This window comes from Anopheles stephensi, chromosome 3 (assembly GCF_013141755.1).
Source record: "Anopheles stephensi strain Indian chromosome 3, UCI_ANSTEP_V1.0, whole genome shotgun sequence".
Lineage (NCBI taxonomy): Eukaryota > Metazoa > Arthropoda > Insecta > Diptera > Culicidae > Anopheles > Anopheles stephensi.
This window is the reverse complement of record NC_050203.1, coordinates 11,034,151-11,060,204: the sequence shown is the minus strand read 5'-3', so window position 1 is coordinate 11,060,204 and position 26,054 is coordinate 11,034,151. Positions and strand designations below refer to the sequence as shown.

The 26,054-nt window shown below is 50.0% G+C and overlaps 4 protein-coding genes across 6 annotated transcripts; 1 reads left to right on the top strand and 3 right to left on the bottom strand.

The window, feature by feature from the left end:
* The first annotated feature begins 1,967 nt into the window (after window positions 1-1,967).
* LOC118513192 lies at window positions 1,968-3,766 on the top strand. The gene is made up of 2 exons (XM_036058680.1): window positions 1,968-2,679; window positions 2,802-3,766. Exons 1-2 carry the CDS (start codon window positions 2,274-2,276, stop codon window positions 2,900-2,902), a joined length of 507 nt encoding a protein of 168 aa, XP_035914573.1. The 5' UTR covers window positions 1,968-2,273; the 3' UTR covers window positions 2,903-3,766.
* Window positions 3,767-5,082: 1,316 nt separating this feature from the next.
* On the bottom strand, window positions 5,083-16,083 carry LOC118513184. Of its 3 annotated transcripts, XM_036058650.1 has the most exons (12): window positions 15,088-16,083; window positions 12,733-13,144; window positions 9,721-9,790; window positions 9,589-9,646; window positions 9,078-9,516; window positions 8,674-8,746; window positions 8,317-8,563; window positions 7,925-8,224; window positions 7,681-7,853; window positions 7,133-7,591; window positions 6,969-7,043; window positions 5,083-6,894 (listed from the first exon to the last, which is right to left on the bottom strand). In XM_036058650.1, the coding sequence occupies exons 1-12, from the start codon at window positions 15,445-15,447 to the stop codon at window positions 6,375-6,377; spliced, it is 3,186 nt and encodes a 1,061-aa protein (XP_035914543.1). In that variant the 5' UTR covers window positions 15,448-16,083; the 3' UTR covers window positions 5,083-6,374. The 3 variants fall into 3 exon arrangements, with proteins under 3 accessions (XP_035914543.1, XP_035914544.1, XP_035914545.1); XM_036058651.1 differs by lacking the exons at window positions 12,733-13,144; window positions 15,088-16,083 and adding an exon at window positions 9,907-11,242; XM_036058652.1 differs by lacking the exons at window positions 12,733-13,144; window positions 15,088-16,083 and adding an exon at window positions 9,955-11,242.
* A 158-nt stretch (window positions 16,084-16,241) lies between these two features.
* LOC118513195 lies at window positions 16,242-26,032 on the bottom strand. The gene is made up of 3 exons (XM_036058683.1): window positions 25,834-26,032; window positions 17,505-19,269; window positions 16,242-17,297 (listed from the first exon to the last, which is right to left on the bottom strand). The coding sequence occupies exon 3, from the start codon at window positions 16,605-16,607 to the stop codon at window positions 16,449-16,451; it is 159 nt and encodes a 52-aa protein (XP_035914576.1). The 5' UTR covers window positions 16,608-17,297; window positions 17,505-19,269; window positions 25,834-26,032; the 3' UTR covers window positions 16,242-16,448.
* LOC118514475 (probable inactive tRNA-specific adenosine deaminase-like protein 3) lies at window positions 22,559-23,719 on the bottom strand. The gene has a single exon (XM_036061399.1). The coding sequence runs from the start codon at window positions 23,717-23,719 to the stop codon at window positions 22,559-22,561; it is 1,161 nt and encodes a 386-aa protein (XP_035917292.1).
* Window positions 26,033-26,054: the final 22 nt, after the last annotated feature.

Genomic DNA, 26,054 nt, shown 5'->3' with positions numbered 1-26,054 from the left:
AGGTAACACACACACACCGTTTCTTAAGTACACATCTGCCGCCCCGATCCGTTTGTTTGCAATGGTAGGAATAATGTTTCAACCGGTCTTTTTTACAACCTCAGCTTCTGTTCGCACACCGACGACAACAACAGCATCATCGAGCAAGAATGGTTGAGCTAAGTTCCAGCACCGATCCGTTCCAGCACGGATTTCCAAACGTTGTGTTCATCATCCCGGCAATTGTCGTGGTGGGATTGGGAGGTACGTAGCATACTCAGGATGTAGTGGTTGTGGGATAGAATACGATATAGTATCGAGTACAACAATACGTGCAGAGACACAATTGATTCCAACCGGTGTTTCATGGTAGTGCACCGGTACTAAATGTGGTTTTCTCCAAGGGGGGTTACACACTCCTTTATCATTAACATATGCTGGATTTTCTGCATTGCCGGGCATTAATACTCGAATGAGCGGAGGTTCCCACGCACCGTCAAATAGCACTCCTTAAATATTAATCCAATAAGTAGCTTGAAAAGAAGGAAGAATTCATGTAAAATACCATCCTTGCATCTTTCCGTCCGAGTACACCAATCCACACCAGATTATGGCACCCTAAATGACCCTGACTGCTTACCATATTGAGCTAATGGCATCCCGCTACCAGCCTTACCTTTGATTGGCGATCCCATGATGCAATTTCGGCTCCAAATCATCTCTCCTCGCTCCGTGCTTCGTGTTCGCATGCCGGCGGGAAGAAGGTAATTGTTATCAGCATCGTAGCGAGAGCCTTCCAGTTCTGCTACCAGTTCGGGACCCATTGGCTTATCTGACCAGTAAGCATTTGCTGTTCGATCCATCTAAACCTCCCAAGCCGCGGGTGTAGGAGAACATCATCTTCCTGCTAGTTTTGCGCTTTTCTCACTATCACCAAAAATGGGAGACGTGGCAGAAGAGCTGTTTAACGCGGTGGGTTCCGACGGTGCGGTACCGGCAGCCGACGGTGCGGTACCGACCGGCGCCGAGAATCCGTTCAATCCGGATGATTTCAAAATGCCCACCATGGAAGATTTTCTCAGCATGCTCGAAGGCATGGACAATCTGTCGGACGAGGAAAAGGAGGAGCTGCGGGCCGGTGTGCTGCAGAATGCGATGCGCCGCAAGATGCAGGCAGGACTGTCCGACTATCTCGTGTTCTTCGTAATGCTTTCGATCATGCTGGCCGTTTTCGGTAAGATATGTTATAAGATCGTTTGTCTGCGCGTGTCTCGGTGTCGTTTGCGTTAGGGAATGGCAAATACAAACTGTGTAAACAGTTGGGGAGCATCTCTTTTCGGAGACCAAATCCCAACCGAATCGTACCGTTGAATTACAGACATTAGCTAGTCTAATTTTGAATCCCGCGACGTGTGCCCGAGTGGTTTTTGTTCGAACGAGTGAACACACACGCAATGTCCCAACCCATCGACGAATCGATTATATCCGACCCTAGCCTGGCGGAAGCTCTGTCCAACTCATCGCCGGAAGATCGGGCCAAGTTTTTGGAAGTGCTCGCCAAGCTGCAAGAGCTTCCGGCGAAGCTGGAACAGATGCGACTGGACACCGTCTCGAGGGCACTGTTTGTCCAGAAAGTCACCTTCTTCGGTGCCCTCCTCATCGTGCTGAGTGTGTTCGGTAAGAAAGCAAAAGGCAAAACGGAGGCGGCGATTGCAGGCCGGCGAAGGCATAATGAAGGGAAACCTATGAAATGTGAACCCGACCGACCGATTCGTTCCCCGGCTCCGGCTGGGGAACATAATTTGCTAATTTACTTGTTGCCCACACCGGTAGACGGTGCTTAGTTTCAAGTGCGTTTTGTATTGGCCAACTCACACACACACGCACACTCCTCGTCGTGCTGCGTCGTTATCTGCGAAAGTGCAACGCGTCGACCGTGCGAATTCTTAACGGCAAGTGACACGTTAGCACCTTTCGTGAATCGGTCAATATTGTATTACGACCAGCGACGAGGCAGGGCGCTCACTTATCTTCGTGCGTTTTCTGCTGGCCATCGAGAGGGGCCACGTCACACTCACACCACCGAGTCGTCAGACTTATCGTGGGTGATAAGCAAAACCGGTGCTCAGTCCGTTGATTGCGGCATTATCGCGCCCCCTTTTTTTTATCTCATCATTACCATCGTCACCATCCCCACCCGAGGTAGCCCGAGGCCCCTAGGGCCCACCTGTTAGTGTACGGTCAGTGTACGGGCATGTGTCACTGCTACCGTCGAAAGGTGTGCAAGCGTGTAAATGGCAACCGAAGACCACGAAGAGAACCCGTTCGTGGAAGCGCTCCAATCCGCCGCACTCAGCGAGCTGCTGCAGGACGATGAGAAACGGTCGCTCGCCCAACAGTTCCAGGACAGTCTGCGCACCCTGTCCGACATGTTTGCGAACCTGTCGGACGAGGAGAAGCGCCAGTTTGCGAAAGATTTTAAGGGCAAGTTTGTGAGGTCACTGTCCCAGCTGAACGAATTTTCCAAGCAGAAAAGGGTCGTACAAAGTACGCTCGCGAATGGTGGTGATGAGCGGGAAGCGGGCGGGCTAGACTCGTTGGCCAGCAAACTGCCCGGTGCGGGTATACTCTGGACGGAACAGTTTGAACCGACCCCGTTCGGGTATGGGATGTTGGCAGGTTTGGTGGCGCTGGTCGTTGGTAAGTGGGTGCAGGTGGTCAGCATTTTTGAAGATGAGAACGCCCGGCAGGAAGAATAAGCGCAATGAGCTAGTGCATAAGGCGTGCAAGCACGGATCCTAATAGCATCAATCTCTTTGCAGCATTCTTCGGCTACAAGCTGTACCTATCGCTCACGGAGAAGGAACGCAAGCGCGAGGAAAAGCTAAAGGCCAAGCAGGAAAAGGGCAAAAAGAAGAAATGATTCCCTGCCGCTAGCAGTATCACACCCGGTACCGGCGGCACCGGCGAACGCTCGTCGCGTCGAACTCACAGCCGGCAGCAGCAGCAGCCGGAGTCGCCAGTACAGCACAAACATTCCAGAGGAAAAAGACTTGGCAAGGCCTAGCGAATCCATACCAGCTAATAAATCCCCATCGCGCTCGCTCTAACCGAGGCGTAAGACAGACAAATAGAAAGAGAGAGAGAGAGAGAGAGAGTGAAAATGTGAGGAAAACGTAGAACGCGCGCTATATTTATCGACTACAACCAGATATGTATATTTACTCCGATATGTGGCTCTAGCATCCTGGAAAAAACCCAGTCCGGAATTCCACCCTGTATCCTCTTCCTCTCGTACACCACGGTTCGTCGTGCAGTGCAGTAGTAGTAGCAGCAGCTAGCAGTGTGTTCATCCTTCCTTACAATACCCGAAGCCCAAAGGCGTAACACGTGGCAGGGTAGACATGATGATTGTGTTGCCAAATCCAGATACAGACCATTCCGTTCCGTTACCTATTGTTGTTCCTCGACCCCCGCACATCAAGTCAATAACTGCAGTAGTAGTGGTGGTAGTAACGGCTTTCTTATACCCTGTTAGAGTAAAACAGCGGCCCGGCGGAACAATTACGATATTTCAATTAGCAAATCAGCCCAATCAATTCCCGACAGCGAGTAGGTACGACAGGAAGAAACAGCCACGTTTACAAGCTAACAAGCCGTTCAGAGAGAAGGGTTTATTTTCTCGTTTATGTGCAAGATAACGTATATTTTATAGAGCGGAAGACGAACGACGATAATCACTATGTTTATATTGGAGGAAATATAAATAATGTTTCAATCAAAGCTACGCGTAGCGCTTCGTGCTTTCGTCCGGTGGCGACGAAGAGAAGGAAAGAAATTGCTACAATATAACAACAATCCTGGTCTCGATTTTTCGCGACTCGTTTCGCCTGGCTACCAATTCTGCTAGCTGGAAAGCCTCGTGGTTGGTTCCAGTGCACAAAAAGGGAGACAAATCCAGCGCCCCTGTAATTACCGGTGGCATCACATCGCTTTGCGTCTGCGCTAAGCTTTTCGAGCTTGTACGTGTACGAACCTCTTCTCGCTGCTGCCTCGAACTGCCTCTGCACTACTCAACACGGATTCGTCCCCAAGCCACCCCAACCACCACAAACATGGTTGAATTTGTCAGCCAATGCCACAGGACCACATCGACTCCGGCTCCCAAGTGGACGGCGGTATATACTGCCATCAAAGCTGCCTTAGATAGTGTCCCGCATTCCTTGCAACTCGCCAAGCTCCAGGTGTCGGGTACGCCCGTCCAATTGTTAACCTGGATGCGTGCGTATCTCGCCGGCCGCTTGGTTTGCTGATGATGCGAAGCTATTCCTTGTCGATCCAAAACCCGGTCCGACCAACTCCGCCGACCAAGCTACACTCTGTTCATTCCAATCTTGGTGTTCAGCGAATGGTCTTGAATTGTGTGTTGAGAAGTGTGTTGTCGTAACGTTTACGAGAAAGCACATTAAACGGTCCGCAAAAGCTGTGCTAGGGATTTAGGAGTACTCCTCGAGGAGAAGCTGCTGAGCTTCCACGAACAGCTCGAACACGTCGTCACCAAGGGCAACCAGCTGATAGGCTTGCTTAGGCAACTAACTCGCGACGCTCTACTGCTCCTTGGTTCGATCGGTGCTGGAGTATGCCTCCATTGTAGGGTGGCCATCTGCTGCTCGGCCCCTAGCCCGCTTGGAGTCCGTCCAGCCGGAAATGCACCCGGTTCGCATTGCGCTTCTGGAGGGTCCAAGTGGACGAGTCGAGTCGGATCGAGTCGCTGAACCAGCGTAACTGCAACGCCCAGAGACGGGCCTTTGTTGCGGGACTTTTGGACTACCGGATCGACTCCCCAACACTACTCAACTCCAGGCTCAACTTGTACGTCCCAACCAGGCCGCTTCGCCCAAGGACGCTGCTGCTTGACGTAGAGGATCGCCGAACCCTCAGTAATCGTATCAGTAATCGTCACCAACCGGACATGTCACGCGCTGCGCTTTTAAACTGTATTCGATCCGTCCGTCCTTGCAACTGTTCAGTGTCTTAGCAATTAGGCTTCAAGGGGGGGCCTTGCGTGGCTCGTAGGAATTATCATGCCAATAGACAATTTGATAAACAATAGTAAAACAACAATATTTTTTTTATTTATTTATAGCACATTTCTCTCTTCACTTTTTGTTGAATTTACGGAAATAAAATCTTGCTCTTTAGCTGCCCCTTTCTTTTATCCAAAAATTGCACAACGTTAATAGCGTTTGGAAAGGCACTTGGTTTAAGGGACACACTCACGAACACCCATTTTTCGATTTCGATTTGCAAAAGCAAATGAGCACAGTCTAGAGCTTGCTGTTGTTTTATATCATTTAGAAAGATCGTTACCTGAAACAACCACACACACACACACACCAAAAAAGGGGCTATGTGTAAATATATAAATCTTTTACCATCTCTCTTTTCTATTCACAATTTTATGTTTCTACAGACGATCCTTATAACTCTTGCACGGCCCTTGTGTGTGTGTGTGTGATTTTTTGTTTTGTTTCTTCTTTACATGCTAATAATGTACAGTAAAACAGACAGTTAAGCAAATAGTGTCATAAAGATTAAGAAAAAAAAAGATCGTTGAATTTCGTCGACACGCCTCTCAACACTCCAGAGCGAACGCGATAATCCTCTATCGATCGTCACTACTAAAAACTAAGCTGCTTTGTACTAATGTAGTGTTTTATGGATTTTGTTGTTGTTGTATATATAAAGAAAAGCTCTCTCTCTCTCTCTCTCTCTCTCTCTCTCTCTTCATGGCCTTACAACCCATTAAAAGGTCATGTCTGCCATTTCTGGCTTACTAGAGACTTAATGATAACCACGTAGTTGGAGTCCTTTTCTTACGAGGGAACAGTCCCCGGTTGGGATTTGAACCTCGGTCCTGCCATATGAAGACCGGCTCCGTTGTCGCCTCTACCACCAGAATATCGATGCTTAAAAAAACGATCTCGATCACTTTCCTACGCCTAACTGATTCTCTGGTGACAATTTCCACATCAATCTCCGTGCCCAAAATGCGAATTTGAGTGTGTACCAACCTAGAGTGGTCCTCTAGAACCTCTCTTCCCGGGCGCCATCCGCGCGCTCCGATTCTTCTCCGTACAATATCATCATTTTGTTTGGATTAAAATCAATTACCCATTTTCTCCAGACCTATTCTTCTTTCTCTCTCTCTCTCTCTCTCTATTCACCTAACACCACATATACACACACACACTATATCACTAGAGCGCTGCCGTAAACGACTTAACAAATCGGTTTAAAACAAATATATAGCAAAAAAAATGAAACATAATCCCTTAAACAAGGCCGCCACTACTACTACCAGACAGGCAGGCAGGCCGGGTAACGGTGTCCCCTCAGTTCGCCTCATCATCGATCGAACAGTCGCCCGCCGTCACACTGTGGACGGCTTTCATCAGTATGTTACCGTTCGGTTTCAGCTCCAGCTGAAACAGCGTTTCGTCCTTGATGTTGTTCAGCACGTCCTCCGTCAGCAGCACCTGTATACCGTTCGGGCCTTTAAGCAGCAGCTGCAGCTTGGCAATACCGGACGAGGAGGAAATGGGTGAGGCAGGTGACGGCACGGCGGCATTCGTTCCATTGCCGTTGGAAAGTTTACCGTGCGTGCCGGTGCCGTTCGACGCTAGGCCGGCGTTGAGCGTGGTACGTGGCCCACCGAACGTACCCCAGAGCCCAGAGGTATCGGAGGTGGCGGTGGAGGAGTTGGGCGTGTTGAGGGCATTGATTGCTTCCAGGAAGCCGGGAATTTTCGACAGATTTTGCACCAACTCCGGGATGGTGTTTGCGTGCAGGTAGATCGCGTGGTAGATGTTGGTTTGGAAGCTAACGTAGATCGTTAGGCGTGGCGTTATGGCTCTGGAAGGACAAGCGGGGAAGATGACTATGGAATGAATCCGCTGAGGGCAAACGGTGAGGCTCCTGCTACTCACTTCGAGTGGAGAATGTTGAACATTCGAATACCATCTGCTAGGCCACAGATTTTGCAAAGATCATCCTTGGACATTCTGCAAATTGGGAGGGGGGGATTAAGCAATAAATCCTATTAAAATACTGAACCTCACACAATAATCGCGCAAAATGATCGTGCCCTAACCTTAGCAGATCGGAACCGGAAAATTGGGCGAACGTTTTCGCGTACGCCGACAGCCGATGCACCGCCAACCACTGGGCCAACGTTCCCGGGCTCGTTTCCTTCGTAATCGTGGGCACGTAATCGTCCAGCTCGCTCGGTTGCTGGGGCGAAAGCACACCACCGATCGGTTGGTCGGCACCGAGCGGCGACGCTTTGCAAAGCCCGTTCGTCGAGCTCACGTTGCTGATCCCGATCGGGTTGCTGCTCGGTGTACCGGTGGCGGCGGCGGCGGCTGCTGCTGCCGCTGCCGCCGCCACGACCATTGCGGCCGTGCTTGTCGACGTTGTGGTCGGGTTTGCCCCCGGGCTAACAACGTTCCCGCCGTTGCACAGCACCACGCTCGACATCATGTTTTCGAACTTGTTCAACTGCCCCGGTGAGGTTGGTCCGGCCAACAGCGGCGACACGTTACGTTTAATGCTACAACGGGATGGGACGGGAAAAGAAAACGAGTATGGCAGTAGCCGCCGATAGCCTTTTCAGCTGGTCGATTTGCTAATGACACTTACTGGTCGGGACTGAAGTTGCCACCGAGCGGCGTAATGACTGAATCGGTCGTTATGTCCGTCAGTATCGTGCAGTCGCAGCTGCGCTGATATTTCTCCTGCTCCGCAACCGGACGCTTGAGTATTTTCTCCCGATCCTGTTTGTGCTTTCGATCGGCTCCTTTCAATTTGAACACCTGCGGGAAGAGAGTTCCAAAATGAGCATCCGGTTTTTCCGGCAGCAGTGCACCCCCCCCCGAAAGCTCACCTTTATTTGGCAAGCCGCCGCATGGAGCGGTCTAATGCCGTCCTTATCGTCCAGGCCCGCTACACTGCCGCCGGTCCCATTGTGCAGCCCGTTCGTGTCGATGTACGTTTCTACCTGTATGCGGAACGGGACGCCCTTCTCGCCGCCGTGCTTTTTGGGCGTAAATTCCGTGGAAATGCAGTTCACCTTCACGTACACGCCGACCTCCTTCATCGGGTCCCAGAACACCTCGATCGTGTTGAGCAGGTTGCTGCTGGTGGGCTGCACCTGCATCAAACCGTACGATAGCGGGATGTCAACCTGTCGGAAAGGGGGCGAACACGAACACACACACACACACACTCATCAGCTTTTGGGGTGCGATGCGGGCAGTACGGAAATCGGTGACTTACGTCCAGTATGCGTTCGCCGGGACGGGACGCTTGCCACAGCTGCATCTGTTCCCGCTCCATGTACTGCAGGCGGCGCTCGTGGAAGCATATCTTGATAATACTCTTCAGAATCTTACCCCGGAACGGGGACAGATCGCCAAGCTTCTTCAGCTTGATCTCGTAGCTCTGGCCCTGGTTAAGGTAGGTGAGAGATTCTTCGTTGTTCTTCGTCGCTATCGAGGTCGCGGCCGCTAGCACGTACTGGAACCTGTTTCGGGGAAGAAGGGCACGCGAGCATTATTTAACCTATGAGGGTGCGATGTGACTGTTGGCACACGAGAAACCTTCCTGCGACTGCGACTTCCAGCGCGAACGTACCTGTTGTGATCGTCGTGTGTTTTGTCACCACGTACCGCTGGCAACGTGCCATCCTGTTGCATCTGCAAAACTCCTGCAAGAAAAAAGGTTAATATTTATGAATAACTCACCCAAAAAAAAAACTAAACCTGCAACATCCGAAGCAAAGCATCAGTTACAAAGTCTGACTAATGTAACATGTACACAGACACCGCACACGAATCCATTAAATGGGCCCCGTAAGGGTGAGGGTGGGTTTTGAATTAATAAAGAAAATATCTAACGCCTCGCCCCCGACGACAGCAAATCGTCGTCGCAAATCGGCTCTCGGCTCGGAGCCGCTCGCGCCTGAACGGTAATTTACATCTGCGTGATAACTGGTCGCCCATAAGCCCGTTGATTGATCGCGAGTGAGATCCACGTACCTCCGCTAGGATCGTTTTCCAACCGATTGCTTTGTAGAAAGCTTTGAAGATTGCTTAAACCGGCACCGATTCCGGTGGCGTGATGATCGGCACCGCTCATCAAACTCTGCCCAGCACCATTCATAGAGCTGTGGCCCTGCTGCTGCTGCTGCTGCTGCTGTTGGTGATACTGGACCACCTGTTGCTGCTGTTGTTGTTGATGAGTGTTGGCCGCATTGCCACTGTTGGCGGGATTAACGCCACCAGCTAGCGATTGTTGCAAGCTGGCAGATGTGTGCTGGTGTTGCGATTGTTGTGAATGATCCTGAGTGCTTGCCGCTGCTTGCTGATGCAATGTTTGCTGCTGTTGATGGAGTTGATGCTGCTGCTGCTGCTGCTGTTGTTGGGCAGTCTGGACGTGTTGTTGCTGCTGCTGCTGCTGCTGCTGCTGCTGAGGAGGCTATAAGAGGGGTGGGATGATTATTAAGTTCTAAATTCTAGTTTCAGTAAAGCTCTTATAGACCAAGCTTACCTTCTGAGGAGGCGACGGTAGTTCCTGTTTGAACACGGGGAAGTTCAACAACGAGTCACTACGAATACAGAGAAAAGCAAGGGATATAGCCATCCAGCATCGTTACAAATTGGCGCCTAGGACTCATCCTACCTAATATATCCATTACTGGACAGCTCGTTACTGAGGTCCAAGTCAAGATCATCGGCCCACCGCATGCTTCCTGTTGGAAGAGACACATACGCATAGAACAAACATAAGTATATTGAGGTCGAAAACAGCAATTCCTTTCTGTTTAAATCTCGATCACTAAAGACACCGAATCGTAGTAATGATCACCTAGTTCATTGTTGTTGACGGTACTGTTACAGGCGGTTGTGTTATTACCATTGCCGACTTCGTTCCCGCTGCTGGCGGCGTTGAAGCACTTTAACCGCTTCCGCACGTAATCCTTGTCCATCGTATCGCCCCCAAACCCGTACGTTTCACACATTTCCGCAACCGAACGGCGTCGAAGCTGTCCGTTCGTTCTCGGTATGCGCAAGGAACTCACCGCGGGCGAGATACTACACCAACACTACACTGACCCTATCATAAACGCACCGAGCGGAGTAGCGACCTCACACACTGTGGTCTTTCCCGCAAGGCTCTCACACTCACTGGCGCCTAGCGATGGATGGTTAGAGGACTCAGTCAGTTCATCAGCACAGCAACAGAGAACGGTGTTCCCGTGCTCAACATGGTAGGTACGCCGCCGCTTTTCGCGTCAACCTCAATCCCGCCACCAAGACAGATAGCGGGAGCAGCTTGCTAGCTGGCAATCGCGAGCCCTTGTTAATCCACCACGCTCACCAATGCATTCGGTGTGCTGTGCTGCTTGCGTACATGCCTGTCAGTACACCGTGCGGGTCTAACCTCATCTCCCGGTAAGCTATGATGACGCGACTCCCGCGAACCGTTGATATGGGGCTACAAACAACAAGCACCACTGTTGACTGGTTTAATCCCAATGGCAAACAGTAAATACTCGGACCATTACAAAGATGGGACAGCGCAAACTCTGTGGACTAATCTGTGGTCGGCCTTGTTCGTGTATCTCAACCGAAAATTTGAAAATGATCGACCAATTTGAAGAGATCAAGTCACTACAATAGGCACCACACCACTGCGAGCTGGTTCCCCCGGTTGGACGAGCTTTACGGTGGTCTGGGTCTAGAAGACTCTGCTCGACTGTTGTGGCGCACGGTCTCAGCTGATCCAATTTCCCATATGAGCATCACTTTCACAGAACCGCCATTAGCACGTCCGATCTGCCACTGTCACCCTTGTCACTGATGTGATCAAGAGAGAGGAACCTGATGTTCGATCGTGGAAAGGAAATCCCTGCACATACACACACACACACATGACATTGGAGTGGAGTCTACTATAGCTGCTTATCGATCGTACGCGATCATCACCCAAAGTCCGCGGGGTCGGATCACAAAATGGGGCGATGATGCTCCATTAGCGAGACGCACACAGACAGACACGGAAAACCCGCCAATACTCGTACCACTATCAAACGGCTAGACCAACACCGAGTGGCAGCGCGTCTTGTCCTGTATCCGTAGCGTTGCGTTGTACACCGTATCGTCGTAGGTGGTGTGCCCGGGCCGGCAAAATTCATATACACACCCACCCCCCCCCCCCCACCCTTCCGACGCACCTTCCAGACAAGAACCGGACGTGGCCAGGGTTCGCACTGTCCCGCAGCCTGTTTGTCGAAATACTTATCTTGATAAATTTACACTTTATCAACAGCAATAAATAAATCAAAAACACGCTCTGCCACACCACAGCTGGACGTGTACACCGAGGCACTGTATACGCTGGTTGGCTTCCTCGTCCGCTGGGTACTGCCTCCACTAAACAAGCTAATAGAGATCCAACCACAAACTGGACTTCTTTGCTCAATTTGTTTCGCCTCAAACAAATCAAACCGAAGTTCGTCAAGTTCGCCGATGATGTTGCACGCTTAAGCAATAGAAGGTGCGTTTTGGGGGTCCGTTTCCCCTACTCCATTACGCCACACTTTTGTTATTATACTTCAGCACTTCGTCGTCTAGACGAAAAACTCCACCGGCAGTAGCACTCGAGTGGCACTCTTGACTGTGGGCTTCGAGTGGCCCACAGTATGGAGCAAATCATCATCACCACCGTGCCATCGTTATCAGCTGCTGCTGCTGCTGTTCCCGACAACCCGGTGGTCAGTGGTGCTAGTCGGTGTGATGCCTTCCCGTTTCGTGACGTAAAGTTGACCTTTTGCATCAGCAAGACATGGCCGGGAACGCATCGCTCTTCCATGCTGTCCTCGCTGCTCTTTCGATTGCTTCCACATCCTCTGGCCTTACATTTTCTATACAAACCGCCGTACCCACACAGCGCACCAATAATCGTAACCTTCGCGGCAAAGGGGATGAATATAATTTCATGCTTCCCCTAGCGGGGGCTTATCGGGGCACCAGATTAAGATGGCTGCCCCCGGGGTCGAGAGGAAAATAATGGCAACTCATGCGCCACGGTGCGCTGGTGTGGTGTTGGTGATGCTCACATCCATCGAATCTGGATGAATGGATTCATTTTGGATTCATCTATGGATCATAATGGAAGGCATCTTAGAACGGTTGGTGGTGCGTGAGTGCTTTCAACGGAATGTACTGTAGAGGATAAATCTTCTGATCGAAAAACACCAGTCCAAACACTTATTTACATACGGATGCCGTTGTCTACGCCCAACCGGTTTTATACAGAAACCTAACGCCTAATGCGCAAAATAACTGGCATCAAAATAGAACGATTGTACTAATTACTGAAACCTTCTAGCTGGTAGATAAACACGAGAGCCTCCGAATATTTGTTGGGCCGCTGGAGATCGCTGGACCATCCGTGAATATACGATCATAGACGAGATTGTCAACAACAAGCTGACTCATTGGACCAAAGTAAAGGCAAAAAAGTAACAATATACCTGACACCATCCCACTAAAACAAAAAAGAGGGCCAACATCTAACGGCCTTTTTATCTTTTATCGTTTTCTGTGCCCCCGATCGAGTTGCTTAATTGAAACAAAACGAACATGAAACAGTAACTGGCCGTGGCGCGGTGCAACGTGACAGACTTACCCTTGCGACGTGCGTCACGCTCCTTATCGATGTTGGCGATCTTCGTCTCGGTCCCATCGGTGTCCTCCTCCTGCGGTGACATCCATTCCATGCGACGCTTCCGGCTGGGCAGTATGGCGTTGCTCATGTACATACCGCCATTGTCCTGCTGCTGCTGCTGGTGAGATGTTGCTGCAGCAACAACAGCTCCGGCGACAGCAGCGACCGCGACCGCCGCTACGGTCGTCGATGCGTTCGTCGTGTCGTTCGCACCACTGCTCGAAGCGATCGTGGTGTGCATCTTGTTGTAGTCGATCGGCCACGGTTCCTTCGAATCGGGCGGCGAATCGACAAAGTTGTTCTGGTAGTCCTGGAAGTTGTTCGGTGACTCGCTGTACGTGTCCTCGTTGTCCAGGTTGTAGCCGGGAGAGATCTGTCGTCCGGAAGAGACAGGGAAGAACAATTAGCCACCAGATTTGGTTGGAAAATATTTTTTGCGCGGAAATGCTGTTTTGTTTGCAAAAAAAAAAGAAATGCAAACGATTCGTTCAAACCCGAACCAGTTCATCACCAACTCGAAACTAGAACCTCCCCAAGGGAGTGGGGCTCTCTTGGGATAAACATCCATCAAAAGCTGAATAGCCTGGAGCTGAATCTCCATCTGTGTTATTCGGAGTAATAGGAGAATATTGTTACAGCTGAGCGGCTGCCGCTGCTCGAACGTTCTACATCAAATTCAAATTAAACAGCTGCATCCACTGTGCAGGATGTTTTCAGCTCGAGCACTGATTGCCGATTATATCCACCATTCAGATGAATATAGAAAAACCCATCTCCTAAACGCTTTCTATTTCGATCGATCGGCCAACTGATCTTCTTCATCATTCGTCGTCGCTTCGGTCGCTGTTAACCAGATAACGAGCTATCCTAACATATTCGATGTGTGAGACTCTTTCTTAACAGCTCTCACCAACCCAGCAGCTGTCGGCACTCCTAAGCACTACATTTAAGCATTTTTTTGTATTTATCCCTCATTCCATGCACCCTGCCGACATCACAATGCTCATATTGTTCGATACCGAAGGTTGTTTCGAGCAGAGTTGATAAGCTGCCTAATTTATGACCCTCCTCTCGACGTTAAGCGAGTCTGTTGACCTGTTTGCAGAATGTCCATATTTTTTTACACGCCGTTTTTTCCAATGTCCTTTATCGGCTCAGAAAAATGAATGGCAAACTTAGATATAGATACAGCAGAAGCATTTTTTTTGCGCGAGCATTATCAATGAAAAACTGTCAAGATAAATGAAGCATTGGCGTGCTGGAGATAATGCTAGACCGTTCGGCGGAGGCATTAGTGAGTTGTGAAAATTTCGAGAACCGCTATAGCATGGATAGATTTGGAATAAACTGGACCAGTATCATCGTTAGAAACAGATGACCGCGCGTTGATGTAGTACCGCACATCCTTTCGAACGTTAGCTTTGGCCGTTCCGAAAGCGTAATGAATCATTGCATTCAAGTGTCTGCTAGTTGTGTCGTCTTCTGTTGTCAATGGAGTGTACGATAACGGGGGTCCGTATCAAGCGGTCAACTAATTACATCGCTTCGTCAGGATCTGGCCATATGCAAGCGATTGTTTGAGATGCAGAATTTTTCTGCCAATAACCGGAAAAATGCACTCCACATATTTTATACCCTTTTCCGAACGATTCGGCTGACACGTCCATCTTGCCATTCTCTCGAGGTGCTTCAGGTAATGAATGTCCCCCCCATCTCGAAAGTGACAGAATTTTGCTTTGTTTTAGAAAAAAAAAAAAAAACATAATGATTCGCACAAGTAACGCGCCCTTCTTCAACATTGTGCTTGCCGATCGCCGAGCTCGAGTTTCCAGCGAAGGCCTGTCAACACCTAATCTTCCCTCAAATAACAAAAGAAACCGAGATAAGATACGGCTCACACCACCGTAATGAATCTGCCATTTCGAACAACTGGCGAATGAACAACGAATGAGTGATTGTGAAAGAAGCGAAAAAAAGGACTCAGAACTGAAGAACCTTGGCCAAAAAAAAAATATAATAATCGATTACACACGACCTAAGTTGGTGTAAGAACACTGCGAAAGATCATGGAACACAGGGTCGTAAGAATATTAATCAGATCTATGCGGACCTTGAGACATTGAAGCGTTCATTTCGCAAGCAGGTCATCTGAAAAACAGAGCTGACCACGAACCCCGATGTCCTGGTGACAAGTTATCCCCCACCTTTCGAAACGGGGCCATCGTTCGGTTTATGCAACCCGCTGAAGGACAGCAAGAATACTGTAGCACCAAACGACACCTCATCCTCCTCTTCTTCGCAAACGCCTTCCTTTACCTGTTCGAAATCTTGCTGTCCCTCACGTCTTGCTGCTTGCTGCTGTGGTTGCTGCTGCTGCTGCTGCTGATCGTGCTGATGGTACTGGTAGGGACCGGAACTTCCGGAGTATTCCATTTGTTCGATCTCTTCCTCGAGCGTGCGGCTCAACAGTTGAAAATCTAACGCGTCCAGCTGCTGGTGGTTGGTCGCCTCGTTCCGGTTGCGTCCGCCGGTTCCACCGTGCCGCTGCTGAAACGTGTCCGGTCCCTGTCCGTACGGTGGAAACAGTAGCTGCTGCGGGTACGGATGATGATGGCTATGCTGATCGAAGGGACTGTTGCTGCACGGGTTGCTCAACAGTGATATGACCGTCGCCATTCGCGTAAAGCAACACGGATGCCCTTCCTACTACGCCGATCGTTTGTGCTCGGAATGTCCACCCGGTACAGTTGAAGAAAAGCGCTCTACCGCACCACAGCACACAGTAACAGGCACACGCGGTACGCAAGATAAACGAGTTTGGGACGGTTTGCCACGTTTCCCCTGCTCAAGATCTTTACCGCTGACAGGTGTCACTGCGAGCGTATTTACATCGTGACCACCGGGGACGCACACACAAAGGAGTTACGATCTAAGGCACTACTAGTTTCCACTACTTACTAGCTAACGATCGCTCTAAGCCGGGAACGCACTACGTAACGCATCCACCATCAACCGAGTTACTAGTCTACCACGCCAAATGTCAAAATCAGGAATTGCTCTCGCGCTCTCGCTCCCTCTCTTCACAGCAGACCGGATGTGCCGAACACTGGCGCCCCAAGTGTGTGTGTGTGATGATAATTCCGTTACCTTAGTAACGCCACAGCGAGAAGGAAGCGTAACTGGACGCTGGACAGAATTTGATTTTAAGTGAACGGTTGCTGCCTGTGCCTGATCCTGGTGAGGGTTGTTTTGCAAATCTATCGTGATCTTGATCTTGAGCGATTGGGTGGTAACACTTAAAAACAAAACAGTTTAACGCCTAAACACACTAACTGCCTCTACACACTTGTTTCTTCTCTATTTTTTCTTTTTGTTTCGCCCCGTCTCACACACTACAATTGTTTTTCCTTGTTTTTCACCTCTAGATTTTCGTCGTTTAACGGCAGCGCCTTACATGTGTGCGTGTGTACTTTTTTTGCGGTGGGTTGTTTATGGTGACGATTGAACGGGAACGGGACCAGCAAAAGGATGCGTAGTAACCGGACATCCGCTTCGAATGGGGGGTAGGGGGATGCTTACTTTTCCTGTCCACACACATCCACACATCCACAGAACCACGAACACACACACACACACACACACGGTCGCGTGCGGTTTTCCTCGCGCGGGCGAGTCAGTTAGAACATAACGAAGAACGAATTGTACAGCTTCTTGATGCCGGTGGTTTCGCGCTGTCGGTGACTCTGGAGCAGTGGATTCTCAATCTCTATCCGCATCTTGTTGACCATGTACGATGGTACGATTCGGCACGGGCGCTTAATGATATCCTGCTCCATAAGGCGCAAACCGGGCACTGCACGAAACGGTTACCACCACGGATACAGCGGATGCTGCTACGGCTCCACTTTTAAATCGTTTTTCGCGAGCTTTTCCTCGGACGCAATTTTCGTAATTCACTGCTGAAAAACGCTCGCCCGCAGAACTGTGCCACGTTTCCGAACGTGCGTGCGTTGCTACGCTCTCTTTCTTGGGTCCACGCACACTAGGATTACTTTTGCTGCGGAGCAGATACGCGACTTTCACATCCAATCGAATGGTGTTGTTTTTCGGGCGGGTTCGACGACCACACTTGTCAGACTGGCTGAACTTCACACTGGTGCCACACAAACACCACCTTTTTTCTCCGTTTTTTTACAATCATTCACAATGCCGACAACGCGGAGCGAACAACGACGCGCCTGCACCGGACGACGATTGTTTCGTAACTAAACACCGCCAGCCAGACGTACGCCCCAAGAGGCCCCACAGGAGACCATTAATAGTTGAGTGTGTGTGAGGGTATAGGTGTATCGCTCGCGCTACCGGTCTGATCGGTCGAATCGTCCAATCGGAGTTGCTTGCCTGCTGCGGCAGAAGAGGTAAACGGCGAACCTGTTGTTGTCCCAACGGCGCGCGATCAATTAACGCGTACGCGATCCGGCGGCGCTACCCGCTCGCTTTTGCCGTGCAACTACACCTTCACGGTTCTGTATGGAGATGTGAGAGAAGCAACAAAAAAATATACACAAGAAAACATTAGCGATTGTGATACACACGTCATGAGTAGCTCTCTATCATGGTGTGAAGCTGTAATACATGACCAACCACCAGCAGGGTGGTAGTTGTTCCAAAGGCCCTTGCTTGCACACCCCACCAGATCTCGAACCTCAAGAGGACTTGCCATCACTACTTACATATCTGCACCGTGTTTTTGATGCTGTGATCCGCCCTATAGTCCGACACGCACACACCAAGCGAGAGAAATCTTGTGCCGCTGCTGTACGGGACGCGTGCGCGAGATTAAACGCAATCCGCGCTTTTACGCGATTTGAATTTTTCGAGCTCCCCTTCTTCCCACACACACCCGCAGAACGGTTAGTGGAGTAAACGCACACACACACACACAGACAGGCGACGCGTTTTTCAGTGCGATAAGCGATTGACGCGCAAATCATCCGTAGACGGCGGCAACTTCTTCCCCAGCCCCGGAAAAGGCGGGTGCCCGCGACGGCCCACACTCGATCGCTGACTAAAATTCCGCTCACTTGCACTTGTCAGAATACGGATTATGAGTTAGGTTTAAAATTACAAAACCCCGTTTGTTGGGTATCACTATTAGGCACTAGGGCAGAAGGCACAGCGGGAGAGATCGCGAGGTATGGGGAGGCGTTCGGGTGGTACAAGTGTCCTTTGCCTGCCACGCCACAGCAGGCCTTAGTCCTTAATCGTTAATGTAGTACTCCTGTACCGGGCTGTCACTATCCATAATCACAGTTGTTGTTGCCTTGACGGCCTCGGGATCATGTGGAAAAGGCAATGAAGCGGGACGCGAAAAAAAATCCAGAAGGCAACTCCGGCACACGGAAGGACACACCTCGCCACAAGATAGGATTCTCTCCCCCAGGGATATATCACACTATTCTGTTCTTGGTTCGTCACGCAACCTTGTGCGCCGTTTTTTTTTCAGAACACGGACACTCCGAAACTTTTTGTGTGCGCTATCAGTCAGCGATGCGTAAGACAGGCGGAACACAACGACGCGGCCTTCTCTCGCGACAGTACGGCACGGTTTGTCAGAAGACGGCGAGCGAACGATAGCAAACGGTCACACGGCTGCAGGCGACGATATTTTCGGCATGTTATCTCGTCCAGAACGTAGCGCACAATGGGACGACCCAAACGGACCGACCGACCATCGGTCAAACTAGTCGCGAGCAGGTACCGTGCCCGAGTGTGCTGTGGTAAGGATGAAATGGGCCCTTACCGACCACCACCACGCCTTCTCTCGACGAGCTGCTGCTAATTTCACTGACGTCGTCACTTCGCTGCGGTAGTCGGTGGACGGTTCTCCCATGCATGATCACCGAAGATGGCCTGCCTGCAACTGCTCCACTATTAGCACTGGACGGGTCCGGGAATTAGTGCGCGGTGCTGACTCCACTCCGCTCCGCCACCAGGTCCGCCGGTCAACAATCAAGCGTTGTTTTGCTTTAAATTGAAATTTATTGAACCCAATAAACATGCCCGTCAACCAGCTCCCTGCTCGCTGCTGGCTGGCTGGACGCTTCCCGGGAATGTGAGCTTTAGGGGTTTTATGGGGCCTGGGCTCGGTCTTGTCTCTTCTCGCTATCACCACGGCAACCACACGTCACTGGGCGCGCTGCTTCTGGTGCAGTTCGCGGATGTAATAAGCCGGGTAAATCCTTTCCGTAATCCTTTACGGCCGCATGACAAATTGTGATGATACGTGGCGCCATCTTGAAGCAATGCTGCCAACCCACAGGGAGTGCATATGCACCAGTCGTTAGTGCACCTCCTTAGGAGCGACCTAAACTTGATCTAGGAGCTTGCAGAGCCTACTATTGCAATCTCGCTTCTCGATCATTCTTTTACGGCATCATGTCGTCATCGCCTATGTTTTTTAACGGACACGTTTTCACCTCCGACCGTGGCGGATTTCTGTTGTTAAAAAGGAGAACAAACAAAAACACGTTTTAAAGCTCTAATTAATTTACGGATGCTTATTGCCTTTTACGGGGCAGATACACACGCGCGGGCACAGTCATCGCGTCGCACGATCAATTGAGTAAATTGAAATGAAAATTAGTGTTAATTTGTCTCTACTACAGGACTTCGCAAAGCAAGCGGACAGCACCAGCACTCTCTTACTACCTCCAGCTGACGTCACGGCAGCAGCAGTGCGTTAGCGTTCGAATCCTGATGTGATCTAGCCAGCCACGAGGATCAACGTGACGGCAAGGGTCGGCCACACATCGATTTTGCCACACAACGAGTGATAAGTTTATTTACCTCTAGACACAACCAACCGCCACTACACTGAATCGATCGAGGAATGGACGCATAATCTCACAGCGTTATGTTTACCAGCTTTAGACGCAACTACTTCAGGATGAACTTTCCATACATCGCGTCGTGCGAGACTGATACGCCGATGCCGTTGCTGATAACGCAGTCAGTCTGTGCCCACAGCTTCAACCACTCTCGCACACACACACACACGTCATCAAATTAACACCTCGCCATCGTTCCACCTGCTGTAGCTTCAAACCATTCGTCAGCTGTTTCTGCGTGTCGATCGTGATACCATCTGATACGATCGTGCGCCATATTGTCGCTTCATCATTCATGAAAAAATCACAGCCCAAAAAAAATCCCAAAAGCCGGAGTTTTGACCTCCGGTCCTCCAGCTAGGACTCCAACATTCTGGTCAGGGGTTTCGACGCGTCATCTTCGAATCGGTCACGTGAGCGGAAAGCAGAGTCTGTGCTCACCAACAGCGCTGCTAATTCGATTTTGGGGTGATGACTGTGGGCATCATTATTTCGTAACGATTCCCTCGCTAGCTAACACCCATGCTGCCCTTTTCTCCATATATTACGCGGCATTCCTCCAGCATGAATAGATAATGGCGCGGTGGACACCCTGGAAAACTGGAATTACAATGCAGCACACAATCCGGCCCAATAATGAGGCCTGCCCTGCAGCAGACAAACAATCACATACACGAGTAGCGGAAAAAAAAACTTTCCAATGTGATTTGTTAATGTTACCCGTTTCTCCTGCCTTTGCGCCTCCTCTGTGTAATGATGGTGCCCTAACGTGACCTTTCCTTTCCGAGCGTTAATCAGCCGAATTTCATACCGATCCTCGTTCGCTCTCTATCTTTCGCTCGTCCCATCATTTATCCATGTCCCAAAAGTAAGGTTCCAGCACGGTGCCAACATTCGACACGTCATGTTCCGCGTCACCCTATGGATCCCCGCATACCCACCCATCCCATCCCTTGCCTACCTGCCACCATCGCCCCTCCACAGAAAAACAAGAAAAACAACTTACTTTACATCGCACAAATCGGCCGGGGGACCCCAACAAACAAAAACCTGCTGCCTACGCGGCCAGTACCTCGAGCAGCGCCGAGTCGAAATGGGAGGAAGCCCGCGGACGGTAGGTGTCGGTGATCGGTTCGGAACCTGTTGGCATACGCACATCATCGTACGCGAAACGGCGGGAAATACCGGCCGTTCAAGCTTTCAAGTGTGAATATTGCATCTGAATAATGGGTCGCGCCGGTGGGTTGCCTTCCTCGCCCTCGTGCGACCGGTTGCGAGGAAAAAAAAACGCCCTATCAAAACCCGCATGTCACCGAGTTGCACCCAAAAAACACCCAAGATCGGGGTATCATCGGTGGACCTATTGCTTGCTCAACACATTGCTGGGCTAATATGGCGGTACATCGGCCGCCATCGGGTTCCCATTTTCGGTTTCGGTGAAGAAGCTTTAACCGGGGTGGCTTTCACCGTCGGTGGAGTAGCTGGTGACGATCAATCAAATTATTGTCTGGCCGCATATCGCACATTTGTGACACTTCTTTGTTCCTCTTAAAGTCTTAAAAGAAACAACCCCATTTTGCGGACCTAAAAGTCGCCCAACAATCGTCTCCATGGTTTTCGGATGGCTTAATTAACGCACACCGCACAACTCGCCCAAAACAAAATAAACCCATCAGCAACTCTATTGGGCCGGAATGATCGGAAATTGGAAATGATTGCACACCGAAAGCGATAAATTCATTCCCCTGCCTAATGACATTATGTGCGGGAAAGATTTTATCAAAAAACCACGGCGAGCACTGATGTTCCGCCGATGGTCAAGTTCAACCGTGACCGGAGCTGAAACGTTTTTTTTGCCCGCTGGCCGGGAGAGATTCTTATCGTATAGAAGAATCGCAGACATTTGCTTCAGTTAAGATGGCAAAAACCGGCGGGCGAACTCAGCCAGAAGCGTTTTCGCTGTCAAATAAATTTCAATACCGTTTGGCTCTCCGACAAACAAACGGCAAAGCAATTGACTATTGCCTGGTGTCACTTAGAACGCCACCAGTATCCATGTGTCGATGACAGCTGGTCGAATGAACGCCGTACAGTGAAGAGCATATGAAGTGGTCCAAAAAAGAAGCTTTTTATTCAATTTTTTACAAACATAATTTTAAAGCTCTTGATTTTTTCGCGTGCAACAATTACTCAAACAAAGAAAAACAATTTAATCATTATTTCTACTCTAAGAAGCATTAACTTCGCTTCCCGCACTGTACTTCTTCTTCCGTTACGATCTCCGCTACCGGTCGCTGCTGCCTCTTTCGTTGGTAAGACTGGGCGTTGAAGAGTCTCAATAAAATAAACGATGATGAACGGACCCCGCATACTTTTTGTGATCGTGATCTCTTTCGGCTTCCACTTTCCCCCCCGCTAGAAGCGCCGATCGGCTCAATCTACGGACCACGGACCTGCCCCGTCCAATTGACCTCAATCGCGGAAAGGACGCGTGATGATGACTGGCGATCGGACATTTTTTTGTCTGTTAGCGACCAACCTCCACCATCTGTATAGGAGAATACGCCTTTCAATAGTGGCCCACACGACGAGTGGCCGACACGGACGAACATCATCTCGTGGTACGGTTCGGGATTCGCGAAACTTTGCGTACTGCATTACTACCGGCAGCGATCATTTACGCTACACAATTACGCTTTCAAGCTCGGAAAGTTCCCCCTTCGGAAACAGGTTATCCAGAAACCGCAGAGACGATCATCAACGATCAAGCTGCCCCCACCGAGCCGGAGGAAGTTCGAATGGAACACGAATGCGACAAACAACCTCATTGTTTTGGGGATTTTTTTTCGTCTTATATTTCAAGTCTGGTGGGTTACAATTTACCTTAACGCGCTACCTTAACCAATCCGGAACACCTCGTAATGGTGGTTTAAATCCTTCACCGTGTGCAGCTTTGTCATCGTCCCGAGAGCTCCTCGTGGCGTTGGGTGATGGTAGAAAACACGTCGCACGCGGCTGTGTACCAGGGCCATGGCACACATTATGCAGGGTTCGTGTGTGAGGTACACGTCATACCCGGTACACAGATATGGGCCGTATTTGGCAAGATTATCCTCCGGTCCCGGTACACCCCCATCCGACGGACGGTGTGAGGATGTTCCGGTTCGCGTCGGTTCCGCTCCAAGGCGAACCGTTTCACCGTATCGGTCGCGAATGAACTGCTCATACCGTGTGTCGATTCCACCGTAATGCAGCCCATCGTCCCGCAGCGCGTCGTCCGACTTTCGACTCCATATGCCACCGTTCTGTGATACGGCAACCGCATCGATCAGTACCATCGGGCAGTGCCAGATTGGATGTTGCTCACTGTGTCCCGCTGCAACGGCCGCAATCCTTGCTCCCAGCTGTGGATTAACGCACACACCGAATGGACGATCCGCGAAGCTTTGGGACAACCGTACGCAGATGTCCATGAATCGTCGATGAACGGATGCTTCCTGCGCGGTGAACAGTGTGTTCGCGTACAGAGCTTCACGATGGCGGTTTGGATGAAATCTACACGGCCATAATCGATTCGCTGTTTCGTACTGCCACCGGAGCAACGGTTGCATCGCGGGAACCGAAACAACCTTCAACTTCTCGCAAAGACCATCGACCACGACCGTGTCTAAACCTTCCGAGCGGAGAAACTTGGCAAGGCGCGACTCGACGGAACTAGCTTCTGCCTGCTCATCCTCCTGCCCTTGTAGCGCTGGCAACCGTTCCAATAATTTAACGACCGGTGCCAGTATGATCGTTCCATCTCGATTAACGCGCTTCAGATGCTGTAGACTACCACCGATCGGGAGCAACCGCGAAAGTGCTGGCACCAGCTGGGAAAGATGTCGACTTTCGGTAACACTTCCGATGTACACCTCAACGAGTGGTGTGGGCTGCATGAACTCATCACCCAGAATTGAGTGTATCTTAGCAGGAGTTTCTCCTTCTTCGATCTCGATGGTTGGACCTTGCTGCTCATCAGAAAACCTTGCGCGCTTTGCTTCCGGTTCGTTTGCCATCACGCTTCGCTCGCACAGAGACCACACAGACCACAGAGACACTTAACTGTGCAACCTAACTCAACACTGATTGCACCACACGCGAAACCCTCAACACCGAGGAGTACGATCTGCAAATAACATAAAGGAACACAACTTCAACTCGATGCATCGTTCGATCGAAACATTCGCTAAATACGGTACGGATTCTACTCATTCTTGTATCGCTGGGTAAAATATTAGTGTCTAAACTATCGTGCACTTCAAGCGGATATGCTTAGTGAGGAGTCTTCGTTTTGGGATCTTTTAATCCTTGAAACAATTCGTCAAGCCTTAGTGTGTGATGTCAAATTAAGCCGTAAATAGGACAGGAAGAGGATGCTTCAACGCAATATCAATTGGACGACGACGACGAGCTCTCTTGCTAGCCAAGGTCCTTCAGTTGTCGAAGCTACCGGTAGACCGGCCATAAGGATGATATTCATCGAACCCGGGCGCCGTATTTGATTGCTCTCGAAAAAGGGGATACCACACCTCTAAGACACGCTATTAGCGCTTAATTGACAGGTTTCATACAAAATTCATAGCATGTTACGTACCAGATTGTCTGAGCAAACTGGCTCCTGCCTTATACATTATGGCTTACTGAACTTATTTTTAAATCAGGTAGTCGGCCAGCCGGTTGGTTCCAATCCTAATAGACTAATGATCCTGACACGTGCCATTGCACCACAGAAAACAGAGAGCAATATCCATCCATCTTCAATCTAACACACCATCCTGATCTAAACGATTCTTCTCCTTATCAAACCAGGCCTGCCCTTTTTCATGCCGCCGTGTAGCCACGAATCTCAGGTTTGGAAGAGTTTTCATTCGACATGTGCAAATATATTTATCGCCAAGAGATAACTGTGCCCCGGAAAGGGGCTTACATGACAGAATGCTTTTGATACGGGAATGTTTGCGATTACCAATCGTGTATGAATGTCATCGCCGTGACCAGACCATGGAGACTACGGGAGCAGCTATAGGGCTGTCATATCAAGGTTACGACGTTACTATCGAGAGCGCAGCAGAAGGCACTAATTAGGTCAAGGTGCTTATTAGGAGGTTTTCTTATGGGAGGGATTTCCTACTACTTTTCGAAAAAATTATCTATAAAGATCACTCAGCTAAAAATAGAATTTTAAGCGTATACAATGGGTTGTAATTTGAATTGTAAATTTATGTAAAACACCCTCCCACTATACTCTCACAAGCAGCATTCGAAAAAAAAGTATTAGATTTCATACGTCTGATCAAAGGCTGCTTCTTTCACTGCTAGCTTCTGGCCTCGTCCTCCATCGGGTCCTCCCCAACAGCGCGAGAGGTTCGTTGACTGAAGCTGCTACCAACCGACCCGGCCGCACCGGGTGTGTTTGCATGCTCGGGTGGCATCAATTAACGGGCGAGGCCAATTTGAATCAATTCCCGATTCATTAGCAATCAGCAGCTAGCCAGCACTTTTGGCCTGTTGATGTCCTTCTGTGTTGCGCCACCAACACCATCCCATGCACGGGCCGGATCGTTTGTGGCTATGGGTGCGTGTATGCTAGATCGCGAACCGCAAAACGGTCTGACCCACACACACACACACACACAATGGTGCGGCGCGTATCCGAATGCGACACATGTGGTGTTTCTTGTTTGCGCGAAGGTCTCACCCGAATGGGTAACATTTTCGGATAGCAACGCAACATTCTACTAGGAAGGAATGTTTGTGACGTTCGCTACCCCCTCCCCCTTCTTACTCCTTTATGTCTCCCCCCACTACCCCACCGTGTTGTGGGAACGAGCGTGTAGCCAGGTGGTGGTAGTATGCTGGTGAAGGTCATCGGAATTCGCCTCCCCGTAGTGTATCGTATTCTTCGCATACTGCTACACCGTGTGGCTACTGCCACGATTACCACCGTAAAAGTGGTTGATCGTTCCGATTGTTTACGATACGCATACCGCCCAAGTGTCGCGGATTGTTGATGCGTATTTCTATCGCCGATATATATTTGCGTACGCGACACACGCAAGCGACACGCACATGAGGGTAAAGCAGTTCAAAACAAAGGCGATAAGAACCGAACCGAAGTAGGAAGACTTACCGGAAGCGCCTGATCTGGATGCTGCTGCGTTGACTAGACATTCGAGCTGAAACTATTCTCCGTGGCACAGCTAAAGCACAATTGGTTTATGCACTGCTTTAGAACTATTTAATTGCCGATAAGATCACATTTAACCCGATCGGTGCGTATTACGATCGTATTACGCGGCTATTTTTACATATGGTTAGCTGACGTTTTGTTTTCTGCTTTTTCGCATTTTT